Genomic DNA, 13323 nt, shown 5'->3' with positions numbered 1-13323 from the left:
GTATAGGCTTTGCAAAAAGAATGCTACGTGAGGAGGAGTGTAGGAGAGAGCAGGACAAAAAAAAAAAAAAATGAAGTCAATTATACAACGCTCCGGCCCTCCTTTCCTCCTCCTCTCCTACTACTCCAGCTGGCGGCTCAGCACGCGCCGCAGCTTTCACTGAACACCGGTTCCGGTTCGGAGGCATGTCGGCCGGGGCTTCTTCTGGCGCGACGGCGGACAAGCCGGCAGGTAAGCGCCTCTGGAGGCAACACCTGCGCGGCGTTGTTAGAACTACGAGAGCGCCAGGTGTTACAGATGATTTGGTTACTCCCGTTTAGCTGGCGCGTGTCGCGAGCTCGCATTTAACGGCTTTTTGTTTTTACAACTCAGTGAATGTTTGGTGACGGTAAAAAGAGGTGACAACACAAGTAGCGGCTTAGTCTTTATTAACGCGAACAAACTTGTTTATTTAACTCCCAACTCTCAAAAAAAAGGAAAAAATGCCGGTTGCAGGCGAACTGTCTGGACGCGCGCGCTCGTCTCTGGAACGGCGTCACTGTCACCATGACGACGCTGCCTCTCCTTCCGTTCTGTTTTTTGTTTTGTTATCTTTTTTTGCCCGCTGTGTTGGCTTGTATTTTCCCCCATCTCCCGTCCAGCTTGCCCACGCAGGAGCTTAACACGTCACGTGGTCCCGCGAGGCGCGTCCGCGGATATCCCTGCCCCCTTCCAGAAGTGGGTCAGTGGAGCAGTAGAGCAGCGCTGCGCGCGCCGACCAACAGAGGGCGCTTTATCGCGCGCGCCTGTCTGTTAGCAAAATATCTCATGAACCACTGGACGGATTTTAATGAAACTTTCAGGAAATAATCACTGGATGGGCATCTACAACTGATTAACTTTGGGAGTCAGTCCAATCAAAGATGGCCGCCACAGCTGATCAACATAAGCCAAAACAAAAACAGGTATAAGTCAGTCAGTTTCACAGATATTGAGAAAACATCTTTTTGATCAGTTTAATGTTTGTGTTTTCTTGTGACTCTTTGGGTTTTGTTTTCTCCTTCCATTTGTTTTCTGTCCTCCAACATTTGCAGAAGAACCTCCGATTTCACGCCTGGTTTTAGACTTGTCAGTAAAGTTGTAACCTTTGTGATTACGGCACCTTAACATGGCTATTTTTAAATTTTTTCTTATAAACACAGTTTGAAAGTGTCCAGTTTTTACATTTCATGTGAATGGGTTAAAATACAAGGCTGCACATGTACAGAAAGACATTGTTCTGTAAGTCATACTGGACTTTCCTGCATTTTATACAAAACTGAGGACCAAAATGTCAACATTTGTTCCATTTTCGAGCCGAACCCTTTGAGCGACCTGTTCCCCTCCTCGCCCGTGGTGGCGCCGCACCAAGAACTACTGAAGGAAACGACACGAAGAAGACACCGAGCGCAACTTCCTTCTTCTGGAAAAGGAAACAAAAATGGAGTGGCGTCGGATTTTAGCGCTTTTAGGATTGAAATGGTTCCTTCTGGAGCCGTTTCTCCCTCTAGTGGTTTGTTTTGGTTGTATTTACCCAGAAGGCCTTGTGTTGTAGTCCACTTCCTGCTTTTGGAGTGATCCGCTTGCGTTCACATATGCGGGAGTTCACTACAACCGAACAGGCCGAGGTTTTTAGGCGGACCAGAGTTCGATTGCGCGTTCACTCCTCCCCAAACAAACCGGACGTTCTAGGCCACGCGTGTCAAAATCAAGGCCCGCGGGCCAGATCCAGCCCTCTGTAACATTTCATCCGGCCCTCCAGTCTGGTTCAGATTTAGTCTCTGATTCTTATTTTGCTTAAAAAAACTGAAGTTTTCTCTGACAGAGACTTAGAAGCCAACAATATATAGTTTTAATTTCTATATGATCAGGTTTTTGTTAAAAAAAATCTGTTTTAATGTTAAAAACTTCCTTTAAAAGCTGAGTGAGGCGTAGGAAATGACTGCTAATGATGAGCTTTTTGAAGTTTGATCTATTTGTCTGTGTTCATTAAAGTCTGTTTGCTCTAAATTCTGTATAATCTGTAACTGGGAAAAGATATTTCTATATGAATGATTTGACATAATACATCTAAAACCAATTAATTTATGCTATTTTAAATAAATATTGATCGTTTTGGCCCCCTTGCGTCCCTGGGTTTGACACCCCTGTTCTAGGCAAACGAACTAGAGTCACACCTAATAAGAATTCGGAGTTACCCGCTAACCTAACATCGTTGTTTCGGTCTGTGGGAGGAAACCCGAAGTCTTCTTCTAAAATTGTTCTATCTTTAGACGCGGCTGTTTTTTGCCACCCGTTGAACCCCTGCCCATCTTTACGTCAGAGAGATTTTAGAATAATAATAAAAATGGCTAGCCGTTAGCCTAGCCTGGTCTTTCTCCTTACTCCGTGCTCCATGTCATAGCTGATAAACTACTAACTATTTAACTGTAAGCCAAAAAAAATTTGACTGGATTACCCCTTTAAAATGCCCCCCACATACCCAACAGTACCAGTCAAATGCTGGTTTTTGTCTTCAAAGTAGGTTATGGCGTTACGATCCTAAATCCAAACCAGGTCATTTATTGTTTACATTCAGACACTTTAGTTATTCAAGTGAGAACAAACGGACACGCAGTTCTCCTGATCGCCACAGGAGACGCCCAATACAAACTATAATTTATATCTTAAAGGTTCTTGAACCATAAGCAGCAGAAGGCTCCGATGCTTACAGCGTTTTGGAAAATCTTGAGCCAAAATCAAATTGAGGTTTATGGAAGCTTTGGTGTTGTTTCTCAATCCGTGTATGGTTTCGTTCTGTTTTTTTTTTTTTTTTTCGTTTCAAAATAAAATTGCAAAAACAAAACAAGCAGGTGTTTTTTTTTTGTTTGTTTTTTCGTTTTTAAAATGAAATTAGAAAAACGGCAATTGCAAAGAAAAGGGGGTACATCTTTTTTTTTTTAAACTGCAATGGTTAAACCAAAGACGAGCTTTTATTTTGTTGTTAATTCAACGGTACTTTAGGCGGAACCGGAAATGAAGACCTGAACTCCCGGCAGTCACCAGCAGGTGGCGGTAATGTCCTGATTTATTGACTTCCTTGGAATCTTAAAGAAATCTTGTTGACGGTAAGATCATCAGCTCTCAATGAAATGCGTCGATTCCCTCTAAATAAGACAAACGGATCCATTTTTAAACTGGTAGATTCTGAAGCGCTAACTGAAAAAGTTCTTCTTCTTCTTGTGGATTTTAAAGAAACTGAAGGTGTACATTACCGCCACCTGCTGGTGACTGAAAAAGTTATGTGCCGGGAGTTCAGGTTTTTATTTCCGGTTCCGCCATAAGGTCCCGTTGAATTAACAACAAAATAAAAGCTCGTCTTTGGTTTAACCATTGCAGTTAAAAAAAAAAGATGTACCCCTTTTTTATTTTTGCAATTGCCGTTTTTCTAAATTTCGTTTTAAAAATGAAAAAACAAAAAAAACACATGCTTGTTTTGTTTTTTGCAATTTTATTTTGAAACGAAAAAAAAAACAAAGAACAAACCGTACACGGATTGGTTCTCCGCATTCTGGGAAGATTTGTGAGGAAATGTTAAGTCCTGCAGCAGTGAGAGACACGCTGGGTGAAAGAGGACAAAAAAATGCCTTTGTTTTGATGTGTAACTTGTAGAAATGGTGTCCACATCTCTGCCTGATAGAGCTTTAAGCAGCATCAGTGGATGGTACAGTGAGCTGTGTTTACAGACGATGATCCGTGGAAGTGTTCCTGAACCTGGACCTCTGCCTGTCTTTACTTCAGCCTCTAAAATGCTCTTTTTTTTTATCCCCGGTCCTCTCACTGATCTGTTACCAGTTAACCTAGTTGGTTGTAAAATGCTGCTACAGCTGTTTCTTATTTTGTGCCACTTAGTTTTAAACATTTGTGAATAAAATACGAGCTTTATGAGATTCGCAAATCATTGCGTCCTGTTTTTACTTACATTTCATACAGCGTTGGGGTTGGATAATGGAGGTTATTCTTTCCAACAGATGCACTGAAAGGCTTTTCTTCTCCTATAGTTACAGATTTTTTAAATTTAAATTTAAAGCATGCAGCTCTGAGAAAAAGTAGGTTAGTGTTACAGCATTATATAAGCATTTGGTAAGAGGACAGCCCAAACCTCTTTTTCTCTCACGTGCCGTTTAAACTCCCAAACGGTCGACACAAACAGAGGTTTGGCGCTATTTAATGGCGGCAATCAGACGGTGCATCAAGAATGTGAGTGTGTGTGTGTGTGTGTACTTGTATTTGCTACATTGTGGGGACAAATTTCCTAACATATACTAACTTGTGAGGACCAACTGCTCCTTGTGGGGACCAAAGCCTGGGGTTCGGTTTAGGACTAATGTGTGAATTGAGTTTAGGGTTAGCTATGTACTGGTAATGGTTAGGGTTAGGGTTAGGCTGTAGTAATGTATGGAAGTCAATGGAAAGTCCCCGCAAAGATAGAGAGACAGACATGTGTGTGTGTGTGTGTGTGTGTGTGTGTGTGTGGAGTGGGCAGCAAGAAATTTAACAATGAAAGGGAAGAAGAAGTTGGCAGTGCTGCTCTATAAACTGTGTTTTTATTTCTTTCACGTCTGATGTTTCTTGCCCAGAGTTTCAGCCGTTTGTTGATTGTTTCCTCCCTTTCAATAGTCCTGTTTAAAAAAGATCAATTCCAAAAGGCATAAACAGGTAGTTTGAGTTTCTTTATCTTCCATCCCAAACAAATATTTAGAGATGTTGTCTCATCAAACCCACTGACTCCGAAAAACAGCTCTGACTCTGACGTTTGGTGTTTAAAGTGGAAATGAAAAGTGTTTAGAAGCGAATGCAAACCAAAAGAAAGTCCTGAAAGGTGCTTCTTTTCAGAGGCTTGCATTTTACAAAATTCACACCCAATTTTAAATTAATAATAAAAAATCAAAAAAGTTCTTAGTGTCTCTTCGACATCGAGAGCCAAACAGGAATGTGAACAAGGCAGTAAATAGCAAATACAGATATTGTGGGGGTGAAATGGTTCAGTTTGTTGTAATTAATTGTGTAAACCACACATGTCAAAGTGAAGGCTCGTGGGCCAGATCCGGCCCTCTGTAACATTTTATCCGGCCCTCTAGTCTGGTTCAGATCGAGTCTCTGATTCTTATTTTGTTCAAAAAAACTGAAGTTTTCTCTGACAGTGACTTAGAAGCCAACAATATATAGTTTTAATTTCTGTATGATCAGGTTTTTGTCTGTTTTAATGTTAAAAACTTCATTTAAAAGCTGAGTGAGGCGTAAGAAATGACAGCTAATGATGAGCTTTTTGAAGTTTGATCTATTTGTCTGTGTTCATTAAAGTCTGTTTGCTCTAAATTCTGTATAATCTGTAACTGGGAGAAGGTCATTGATATTTCTATATGAATGATTTGACATAATACATCTAAAACCAATTAATTTATGTAATTTTTAATAAATATTGATCGTGATTGGCCCTTGGCTGGGACCAAATTTTGAATTTTGGCCCCCTTGCGTCACTGGGTTTGACACCTCTGGTGTAAACCAACTCGAAACCGATGTTTCTCTGCTGTTAATCACTCATTCACTCAAATCAGGTGTGTCAAATTAGGGAAACACCTAAAACATGCAGGATAGTGGCCCTCCAGGACCAGGATTGGACACCACTGATTTAGAGGATCTGCAGACGAGTAGAACGTTATGTGAACAGAAAAGTGTTAAATTCATTCAATAATAAATTGCCTACATCCCTGTAATGGTTGTTTTCACGTATCAGATCATGCCGCGGAGGAGGAGGAAGGACCCTCGATGCCAGCTGCCGAGTTGCCAAGGAAACGAAAGGGGGGCGTGGAGGAGAGGTCAGACTCCCATTTACAGTAAGAGCGTGCGCTGTTCATGAGGATAAATCAAACTGGTGTCACTTTACTCACAAACGCGATACCGTGCACCGAACGCTTTGTCCTTGTGAAGAACCAAGTGACCCACATTGTGTGCATTCGATCTTCCAGGCAGAGCCTCAACTTCCAAACAGACGACAACCTTAGCAGGTACACCGAACCCGTGACTCGATATCGTCTTGCAGGAAAGCACTGACATCAGCGTTGACTTCTATTGTTTTGTTTGCAGATCTGAAGAGGAGGATCAGCAAGTCAAAATGAAATGCTTCAGGTGAATTTCTTCATTTATATCTATAGTGCATGACAGGCTTAAACACACTCACTGACAAAAGCACTCAGGTAGAGTTGTGGAAATGAAATTGGACTAGTTATAAGACCGTGTGAGTGTGTTGCAATGATTATAGTATCAAATCAAATGTGGGAGGATGGAAACAAGCTGGGATTCAGTGCAAAGTAGAGTCATACTGTCGTTGTCTGCTGCTTCAAGTTGTAACTGGCCCTCAAGGTTCAATAGATCGATGTTTGAGCTGATTCCACCCATGTTTGATCAAACTTGTGGTCTGGCTGTCCACCTGACGCAAGCAGTCTATAACGAGAGTTGAAAGACTGTACTGTACCTGGGTGCTGTCTCAACAGGGGTAAGACACATGGATGCAAGATGTCAGTAGAGCTGCAGTGTCAGAGTCCCCTGAATCCCTTACAGAGGTGACCTTAAGGCAGGGGTGTCCAATCCTGGTCCTTGAGGGCCACTATCCTGCATGTTTTCCTTGTTTCCCTGCTCCAACATACCTGATTCAGTGGGTAAATCACCTCTTCATGTTCTGCAGAAGCCTGTTAATGACACACTGATTCAAATCAGGTGTGTTGGAGCAGAGATAGTGGCCCTCAAGGACCAGGATTGGACACCCATGCCTTAAGTCATGTCCTATGGCTACCTACATTCAGAGACCAGGAGTAACACCAGTGTGACTCTCCACAGCATTGGTAGGATTAGTCCTTTCCCTTCAGCTCCACCATATGCACATTGAGATTCATCACTGAATTTGACTCACTACCACTCAACATAAGCAAATGCTTCCCCAGTATGGCACCACTCCTAATGCAGTCACCTCTGTTCTGGTGGTAATGGTAACCCATGCATGGGGCGGTGAACCTATCCAGTTAATGCCAGGCATCGAGACATGGCGCGTTGTCCGTCCATCCATCTTCTACCGTTTATCCGTGGTCGGGTCGCAGAGGCAACAGGTCCAGCAGAGAAACTTCTCTTTCCTCTTTAGCCTCTCCTGTGGAATACCAAGGCGTTCCCAGGTCGGAGAGGATTCATAATCCCTCCAGATCTGGGTCTGCCCTGAGGTCTCTTCCCAGTAGGACATGCCTGGTAAACCTCCAAAGGAAGGCATCCTAATCAGATGTCCAACCACCTTAACTGCTTCCTTTCTATGCAGAGGAGCAGCAGCTCTACTCTGACAGAGCTCCTCATCTCGCCTCTAAGGCTGAGCCCAACCACCCTACAAAGGAAGCTCATTTTCAGTCCAGGATCTTGTTCTTTTGTTTATGCTCCACACGTCATGACCACAGGTGAGGGATGTAGATGGACCAGAAAATCAAGAGTTTTGTCTTTTGACTCAACTCTTTCTTCACCATGACCAACCAAAGCGATCCATCAATCCATCTCCTGCTCCATTCTACCATCACCCGTGAACAAGACTTTCAGATACTTGAACTCCTCCTCCTGAGGCAAAGACTGAAGGGAACATTCCACCCATTTCCCAAGTCAGAACCATGGCCTCACACTTAAAGGAGCTCACTCTCATCCCAGCTGCTTCACACTTGGCTGCGAACCGTCCCAGTGCACGCTGAAGGCCATGTCCTGAAGACACCAATAGAACCACATCATCTGCAAAAAGTAGTATCTTGAGATTTCTAAACCAGACAACTGTGCCTGTTGTGGGGTGTTGTTTAGAGTCTAATACCTGATAACACCACTTGTGCCCTTTGGTGTCTGTTTTAGATCTATCAGCTCCTTTTAAGTCAAATCATTTACCTATAACTGGTCTGCATGTGGACCAAATTATATCCAAATTGAACCCTTCTTTCTGGCTGTTTATGACAAGGCTTGGCTTGGCAGGATTCAGAACGCGCAGACACAGACAAAGTTTTAAGATGTTTATTGTAGACGCTTGGCAAACTGGATTACTGAAACTGGATCAGCACTCACGTTGTGGTTTGGGAGCAGGACCAGGACAGGTAAGACTGTTGGAGACTGGCGGTTGAGTGCGACTGGGATGGTCAGATTAGGGGCTTAGGCGAGAAGGAGAGTCCAGGGCCAGGCAAGGGGTCAGAACCAGAGAATCCAAGGTTTGCAGCCAAATCCAGAAAGGGCGAGGTCCAGAAACGAGAAGCGAGGTCGGTTACCGTGTGTCAGAGTCCAGGGAAGTATCCGGCAAGGCTCGTGGGTCAAAGGTCAGGCAAGGGTCTGTGAACATGGAGTCAGGCAAGAACTGTGGATAAACGCTGGACATCTACTTGGTCAAGACCGTTCAATGATCTGGCAACTATGGGCTGTAGATTTAAATACAGGCAGGAACAGGTGTAACTAATGGCTGTGATTGCGTTGGCATGGAAACAAGGGCGTGACGTGACTGAGAGCAGGAGGCGTGGCAGGCACAATGGAGCTGTGACAGTTTAACTTTTTTTAAACTTTTTTGTCATTGAGTGAACAAATGCAGATACCAAAGACAGAAATGTGAATACGATCTCTTCCCTTTCAAGTTGAACAGGACAAACTGATATACAAATGTCCGTGCAGGGTGCCTCACCGGCAGATTGAAAAGCAGCGGAGAGACAAAATGAACAACCTCATCGACGAGCTGTCCACCATGATTCCCGCCTGTCAGCCCATGGCTCGAAAACTCGACAAACTCACTGTGCTACGAAAAGCTGTGCAACACCTGAAAGCCCTCAAAGGTAACGCCAACACCTGGTGTGTTAGTGTGCAGGTAATGGTCATTTGCTCAGTTAAATCCTTTTTTTCTGCTTTCAGTTGGGACAAGCAGCTCCTTCACGGACCACAAGCCTTCCTTCCTGCCTCACGATGACCTTAGGAACCTTCTGCTCAAGGTAGATGCTGATGTACAAACCTGATTAATCTGCATTTCTTAAAATCCGTTTTATGTGCCTGTCCTAAGAAGACTATTATGTTTTGGCGCCATCCATCCACCTGTCTCTGGATAATTTCTTGTCCGAGTTCTAAATTGATCACCCTTTATCAAAGAAATGTCAAACTGCACACCTGGACACCTCATGGGCTGTGGATGATCCCTTTTGATTTCATGGTCATGAGGTTAAAGGTCAAGGTCACAGGTAGCCCCTTTGTAAGAACCATGTCCATGCTCTTAACTCTGGAATCGTGTTTCTGTCACCAGGCTGCAGAGGGTTTCCTGTTAGTTGTAAGGTGCGATCGAGCAAAAATCCTGTTCATCTCCGAGTCTGTCTCCAAGATCCTCAACTTCAACCAGGTTTGTTGCCTTTATCAGGTAAAGAAATGACATTATGCTCCAGAATTCCTCATTATTAAATAAAATGAAAGGCCTAGCGTTCTATATTTCCTGACGCCTTTCGTGCCGGAGTTAGAAACTAAGATCCTCCTATGTTTAGAGATGACAGTCTTGTAAATAATGTGATGAGATCTGTTAGCAGTTGAAGTATGTGCGGTGAACTAGTCTCAGCTACTACAACACCAAGTTTTAGCTAAATATCTGTAAAGTTGACTGAGCTATAGCCTTTTTTGTGTTTGCTAAGCCTGCTAAGCTGTGGCGGCCACCTTGAATCGAGTTGATTCCAAACATTAACCATCCTGGGATTACTTTCTGAAAGTTTCATTAAAATTGGTCTTTTAGGGCATGAAATATTTTGCTGACAAACGAAGGAACACACAGGAAGGGGCAAAAACATTATATTTTCCAGTTTCATCTGAACCTTTAACAAAAAAACGGTCCTTGAAACTGAAAATTGTCGTTGTGCAAGCAATGAAATGTACGGACGGGTGTGTTTGCATTTCCAGTTGGAGCTAACCGGGCAGAGTTTGTTCGATTTCATCCACCCCAAAGATATCAGCAAGGTGAAGGAGCAGCTTTCATCCTCGGAGGTGCTTCCTCGCCAACGCCTCACCGATGGCTCCGGTAAGATTTCTCGAAAACCAAACCCTTGGTGTCCGCGAAGCTCAAACGAACGCCACGAGTCACAGGCGTCCTCCTTTGCACAGCTGGGGTCCAGGTCCAGGCCGAGCCCCACCTCGGGCCGCCTCACCTGACCAGTGGAGCTCGGCGGTCCTTCTTCTGCCGCATGAAGCACAGCCGGCTCACAGGGAAGCACGAAGACAAGCACTCGCTGCCCCGTACGGCGAAAAAGAAAGGTGGGTGTTGTGTAACATGCCGCTAAAAGGTGCTTTGTAAGCAGAATTGGTCAGAAATTGACCTTTCCTTTTATTTTCAACCTTTTTGTTGTACGCAGATAAATACTGTTGGCGTCTTTAATCCACAGCTTCCACTTCATGTTGAGAAATCTTCAGCTTGGAAGAAAAGTTGAGAAAAGTTGCAGCTTCAACTGTTAGGCTATCGTTACTGTTGAGGGCGAATCATAAAAAAGCAAGACAGAAATTTGCCAAAATGCATATCAATGAGCCACAAAGGTTCTGGGAGAATTTCCTGTGGATAGTTGAGACAAAAGTGGAGCTTTTTTTGGCAAAAACTAAAAACTAAAACATGCACTTGTCAAACACGAGGACCTGGGTTGAGGACCTCTGCTCTTGGGTACAGGGCTGCCACCGGTGGCAAAAAACGGTTCTCTAAAAGGTATAAACTACAGCGGTACCAATAAGTACCAACTGCTGAGGGGACAAGAACAGTACCTTGGGGGACACCACTCCAGTGACAAGCCTTTGGACCCCTAAAAATGCATCTGGGTACTTTTTTTTTTCCTGACAGGGTAGCAATACATAAAGTTTAGCTTTTAATCTTCTGTTAAAAGTATGTTTTAAGCATTTACTTCATTGCAACCAGTATAAACCCAACGATTTAGAACAAGAAGGAAGAAATTTACCCATTGTGGACATTCTTTCTTAAACTTTTATAAGATGTTCCAAGTGATGAAGCGTTTCAGGAGTTATTCGGTTCACATTAATTAAAGAAAGTCTGTTTTTCTGCAGACTTTTACAGATTCTGCACCCTCCACTGCACCGGATACATGCGGACTTGGCCGAGCAGCCAGCTGGACCCGGAGGGCGACGGCGGCGACAAGGAGACCTCCAGCCTGAGCTGCCTGGTGACGATGTGCCGCCTCCACCCAAACGTCTCCCACCAGCCCCCCAGGGACGTCCACGTCAAAGCCACCGAGTTTGTTACCCGCTGTGCAATCGACGGCAAGTTCACTTTTGTAGATCAACAGTGAGTTTCCAGTTTCTAACTCCGTCCGTTTGCGTTTGTTTTGATTGTCCTGATGGCGGCTTTTGCTCTGAATACACGGTTCAGCTGAGAAAGGAATGGCAGAGGCGTGTCGGGGTCAGGAGGCCTTGGCGTTTTGTCAAACCAGCTGTCAGTGGAGATAATCCTTTCTGTCTTTGCCATCTTTTCTCAGAAGAAGCTGTGCATCTCGATGGCATCACATGAGAATCTCTAATCATTCTTTGGGAAGTAAATGCACAACACAAGTACTATAAAGCGAGTCGGTTTGCCAGATGGGCCTTATCTGTCGTTGAATGTTCCACGAGAGGCTCTTGTACCGCTTTCGCAATCCTGAAAAAGCCATCGGAGAGAAAGAGATTTTTTTTTTTTAAAAAGAGGGTAACTGAACTCTGTCTTCACGCTGTCTTTTCCCAGAGCCACGACTGTCATCGGTTATTTACCGCAGGAGGTTCTCGGCACCTCGTGCTACGAGTACTTCCATCAGGACGACCTGCAGCACCTGGCAGGGAAACACAGGCAAGGTGATGCAAGGCTAGCTCAATATGAAGGAGGGGGCCAATCTGGATCCATATTTATTAGAAAAATACATCAATTAACCTGGTTTTAAATGCAAGATGTCAAATAATTCATATAGAAATACCAATTAACTTTTCCCTGTGACAAATTATCTAGAATTTAGAGCACAAGTGTCAAAATTCAAGGCCCGCGAGCCAGATCCGGCACTTGGTAACATTTCTTTTTTTTTTATAAATATCGATCCAGATTGGCCCTTGGCTGGGACTGAGTTTTTAAATTTGGCCCCTTTGTGTTACTGAGTTTGACACCCCTGATTTAGAGCAAACATGCTTTGATGAACAAAGAAAAATGGATCAAACTAAAAAAGAGACATCATTAGCATTCATTTTTTATGCCTTACTCTCCATCATCAGCTTTAAAATGATTTTTCTTAGTAATAAACTTGACCACAGTCCATTAAAACAGCTAAAAAAAAATTCTTGGCTTCAAAGTAACTGTAATGAGGAGAAATGGAGACTCAATCTGCCACAAACCGGAGGGCCAGATCTAATAATATTTAAATGTTATCTTGGAGGGCCAGATAAAATGTTAACAAGGCCCAGAACTGGCCCGCGGGCCTTGAGTTTGACACATGGACCTTGAAAGGGAAGAAAAAGGTCTGTCCTGACGCACCTGTCCAACGTCTCCGCAGTTCTTCGGAGCAAAGAGAAGGTCGAGACGCAGCGCTACAAGTTCAAAACGAAGTACGGCTCCTACGTTTCGCTCCAGAGTCAGTGGGCCGGGTTCACCAATCCGTGGACCAAAGAAATCGAGTTCATTGTGTCTTTGAACCGAGTTATCTCGTAAGTACGGTTCCGTTTCGGAAGATGTGTCTCATTACTTGTTGATGTTTGTTCGTTATTTTTGATTTGCTCCTTCCTCAGTTTTGGAAAAACACAAAGAAATGGATGCAAAGCTCAGTCAGGAGTAATGTGACATTTAGACATCTTAAATTGTCAAATTTCCTACAACATTTTGATGAGTGATGGTTCAAAATGAAAATGTTAACAAAAGTAAGCCTCAGATTATATTGGTCTTTTCAGGAAAAAGTTGATGGATGTTGGAGCAGTAGCTCAAAAAGGTTTCCATATTTATATATTAATTTGTGTTTTTATTCATGGCCTAAAAGTTAAAAAGTCAGACCCTCCAGGATTTAGTGATGTTGCGATCGCAACTATTAACACAAAATCAAGCAAACCCCGCGAAATCGCAACTTTTTGCAACTTTGCCCAAAACACCACAACTTTCCCACAACTTTAACCCAATATTTATTGTTTCTGAAGTGATTCGCCACCGTTTCTGCGGTCTAGTCTCTTCTTTGTGGGTTTGTGTAGCGTGGAATACAAAATAAGCCCAAATAACTCAGGAAGAAGACACGTGACGTCACTTCC

At 43.5% G+C, this 13323-nt stretch overlaps 2 protein-coding genes across 4 annotated transcripts in view; both read left to right on the top strand.

The window, feature by feature from the left end:
* Positions 1-13323, top strand: part of gas2l3 (growth arrest-specific 2 like 3) — a gene marked incomplete at its 3' end in the record, with an annotated part of 139261 nt that overhangs the window by 69836 nt on the left and 56102 nt on the right.
* The window catches only part of LOC108244967 (aryl hydrocarbon receptor nuclear translocator-like protein 2), a 15787-nt gene continuing 2534 nt past the window's right edge, over positions 71-13323 (top strand). The window contains exons 1-12 of one of the 2 annotated variants that reach the window (XM_037979954.1): positions 71-231; positions 5795-5876; positions 6027-6065; positions 6145-6186; positions 8725-8882; positions 8959-9035; positions 9341-9433; positions 9979-10096; positions 10180-10329; positions 11122-11359; positions 11792-11898; positions 12585-12735. In XM_037979954.1, coding sequence (XP_037835882.1) covers positions 186-231; positions 5795-5876; positions 6027-6065; positions 6145-6186; positions 8725-8882; positions 8959-9035; positions 9341-9433; positions 9979-10096; positions 10180-10329; positions 11122-11359; positions 11792-11898; positions 12585-12735 — 1301 coding nt within the window. In that variant the 5' untranslated portion in view covers positions 71-185. Of the gene's footprint in view, positions 232-5794; positions 5895-6026; positions 6066-6144; positions 6187-8724; positions 8883-8958; positions 9036-9340; positions 9434-9978; positions 10097-10179; positions 10330-11121; positions 11360-11791; positions 11899-12584; positions 12736-13323 lie in introns of both variants that reach the window. The other variant, XM_017431538.3, reaches the window with a different exon arrangement.

The sequence above is a fragment of the Kryptolebias marmoratus genome, linkage group LG1 (assembly GCF_001649575.2).
Source record: "Kryptolebias marmoratus isolate JLee-2015 linkage group LG1, ASM164957v2, whole genome shotgun sequence".
Lineage (NCBI taxonomy): Eukaryota > Metazoa > Chordata > Actinopteri > Cyprinodontiformes > Rivulidae > Kryptolebias > Kryptolebias marmoratus.
The sequence above is the reverse complement of the archived record's forward strand: the minus strand, read 5'-3'. Positions and strand labels throughout refer to the sequence as shown.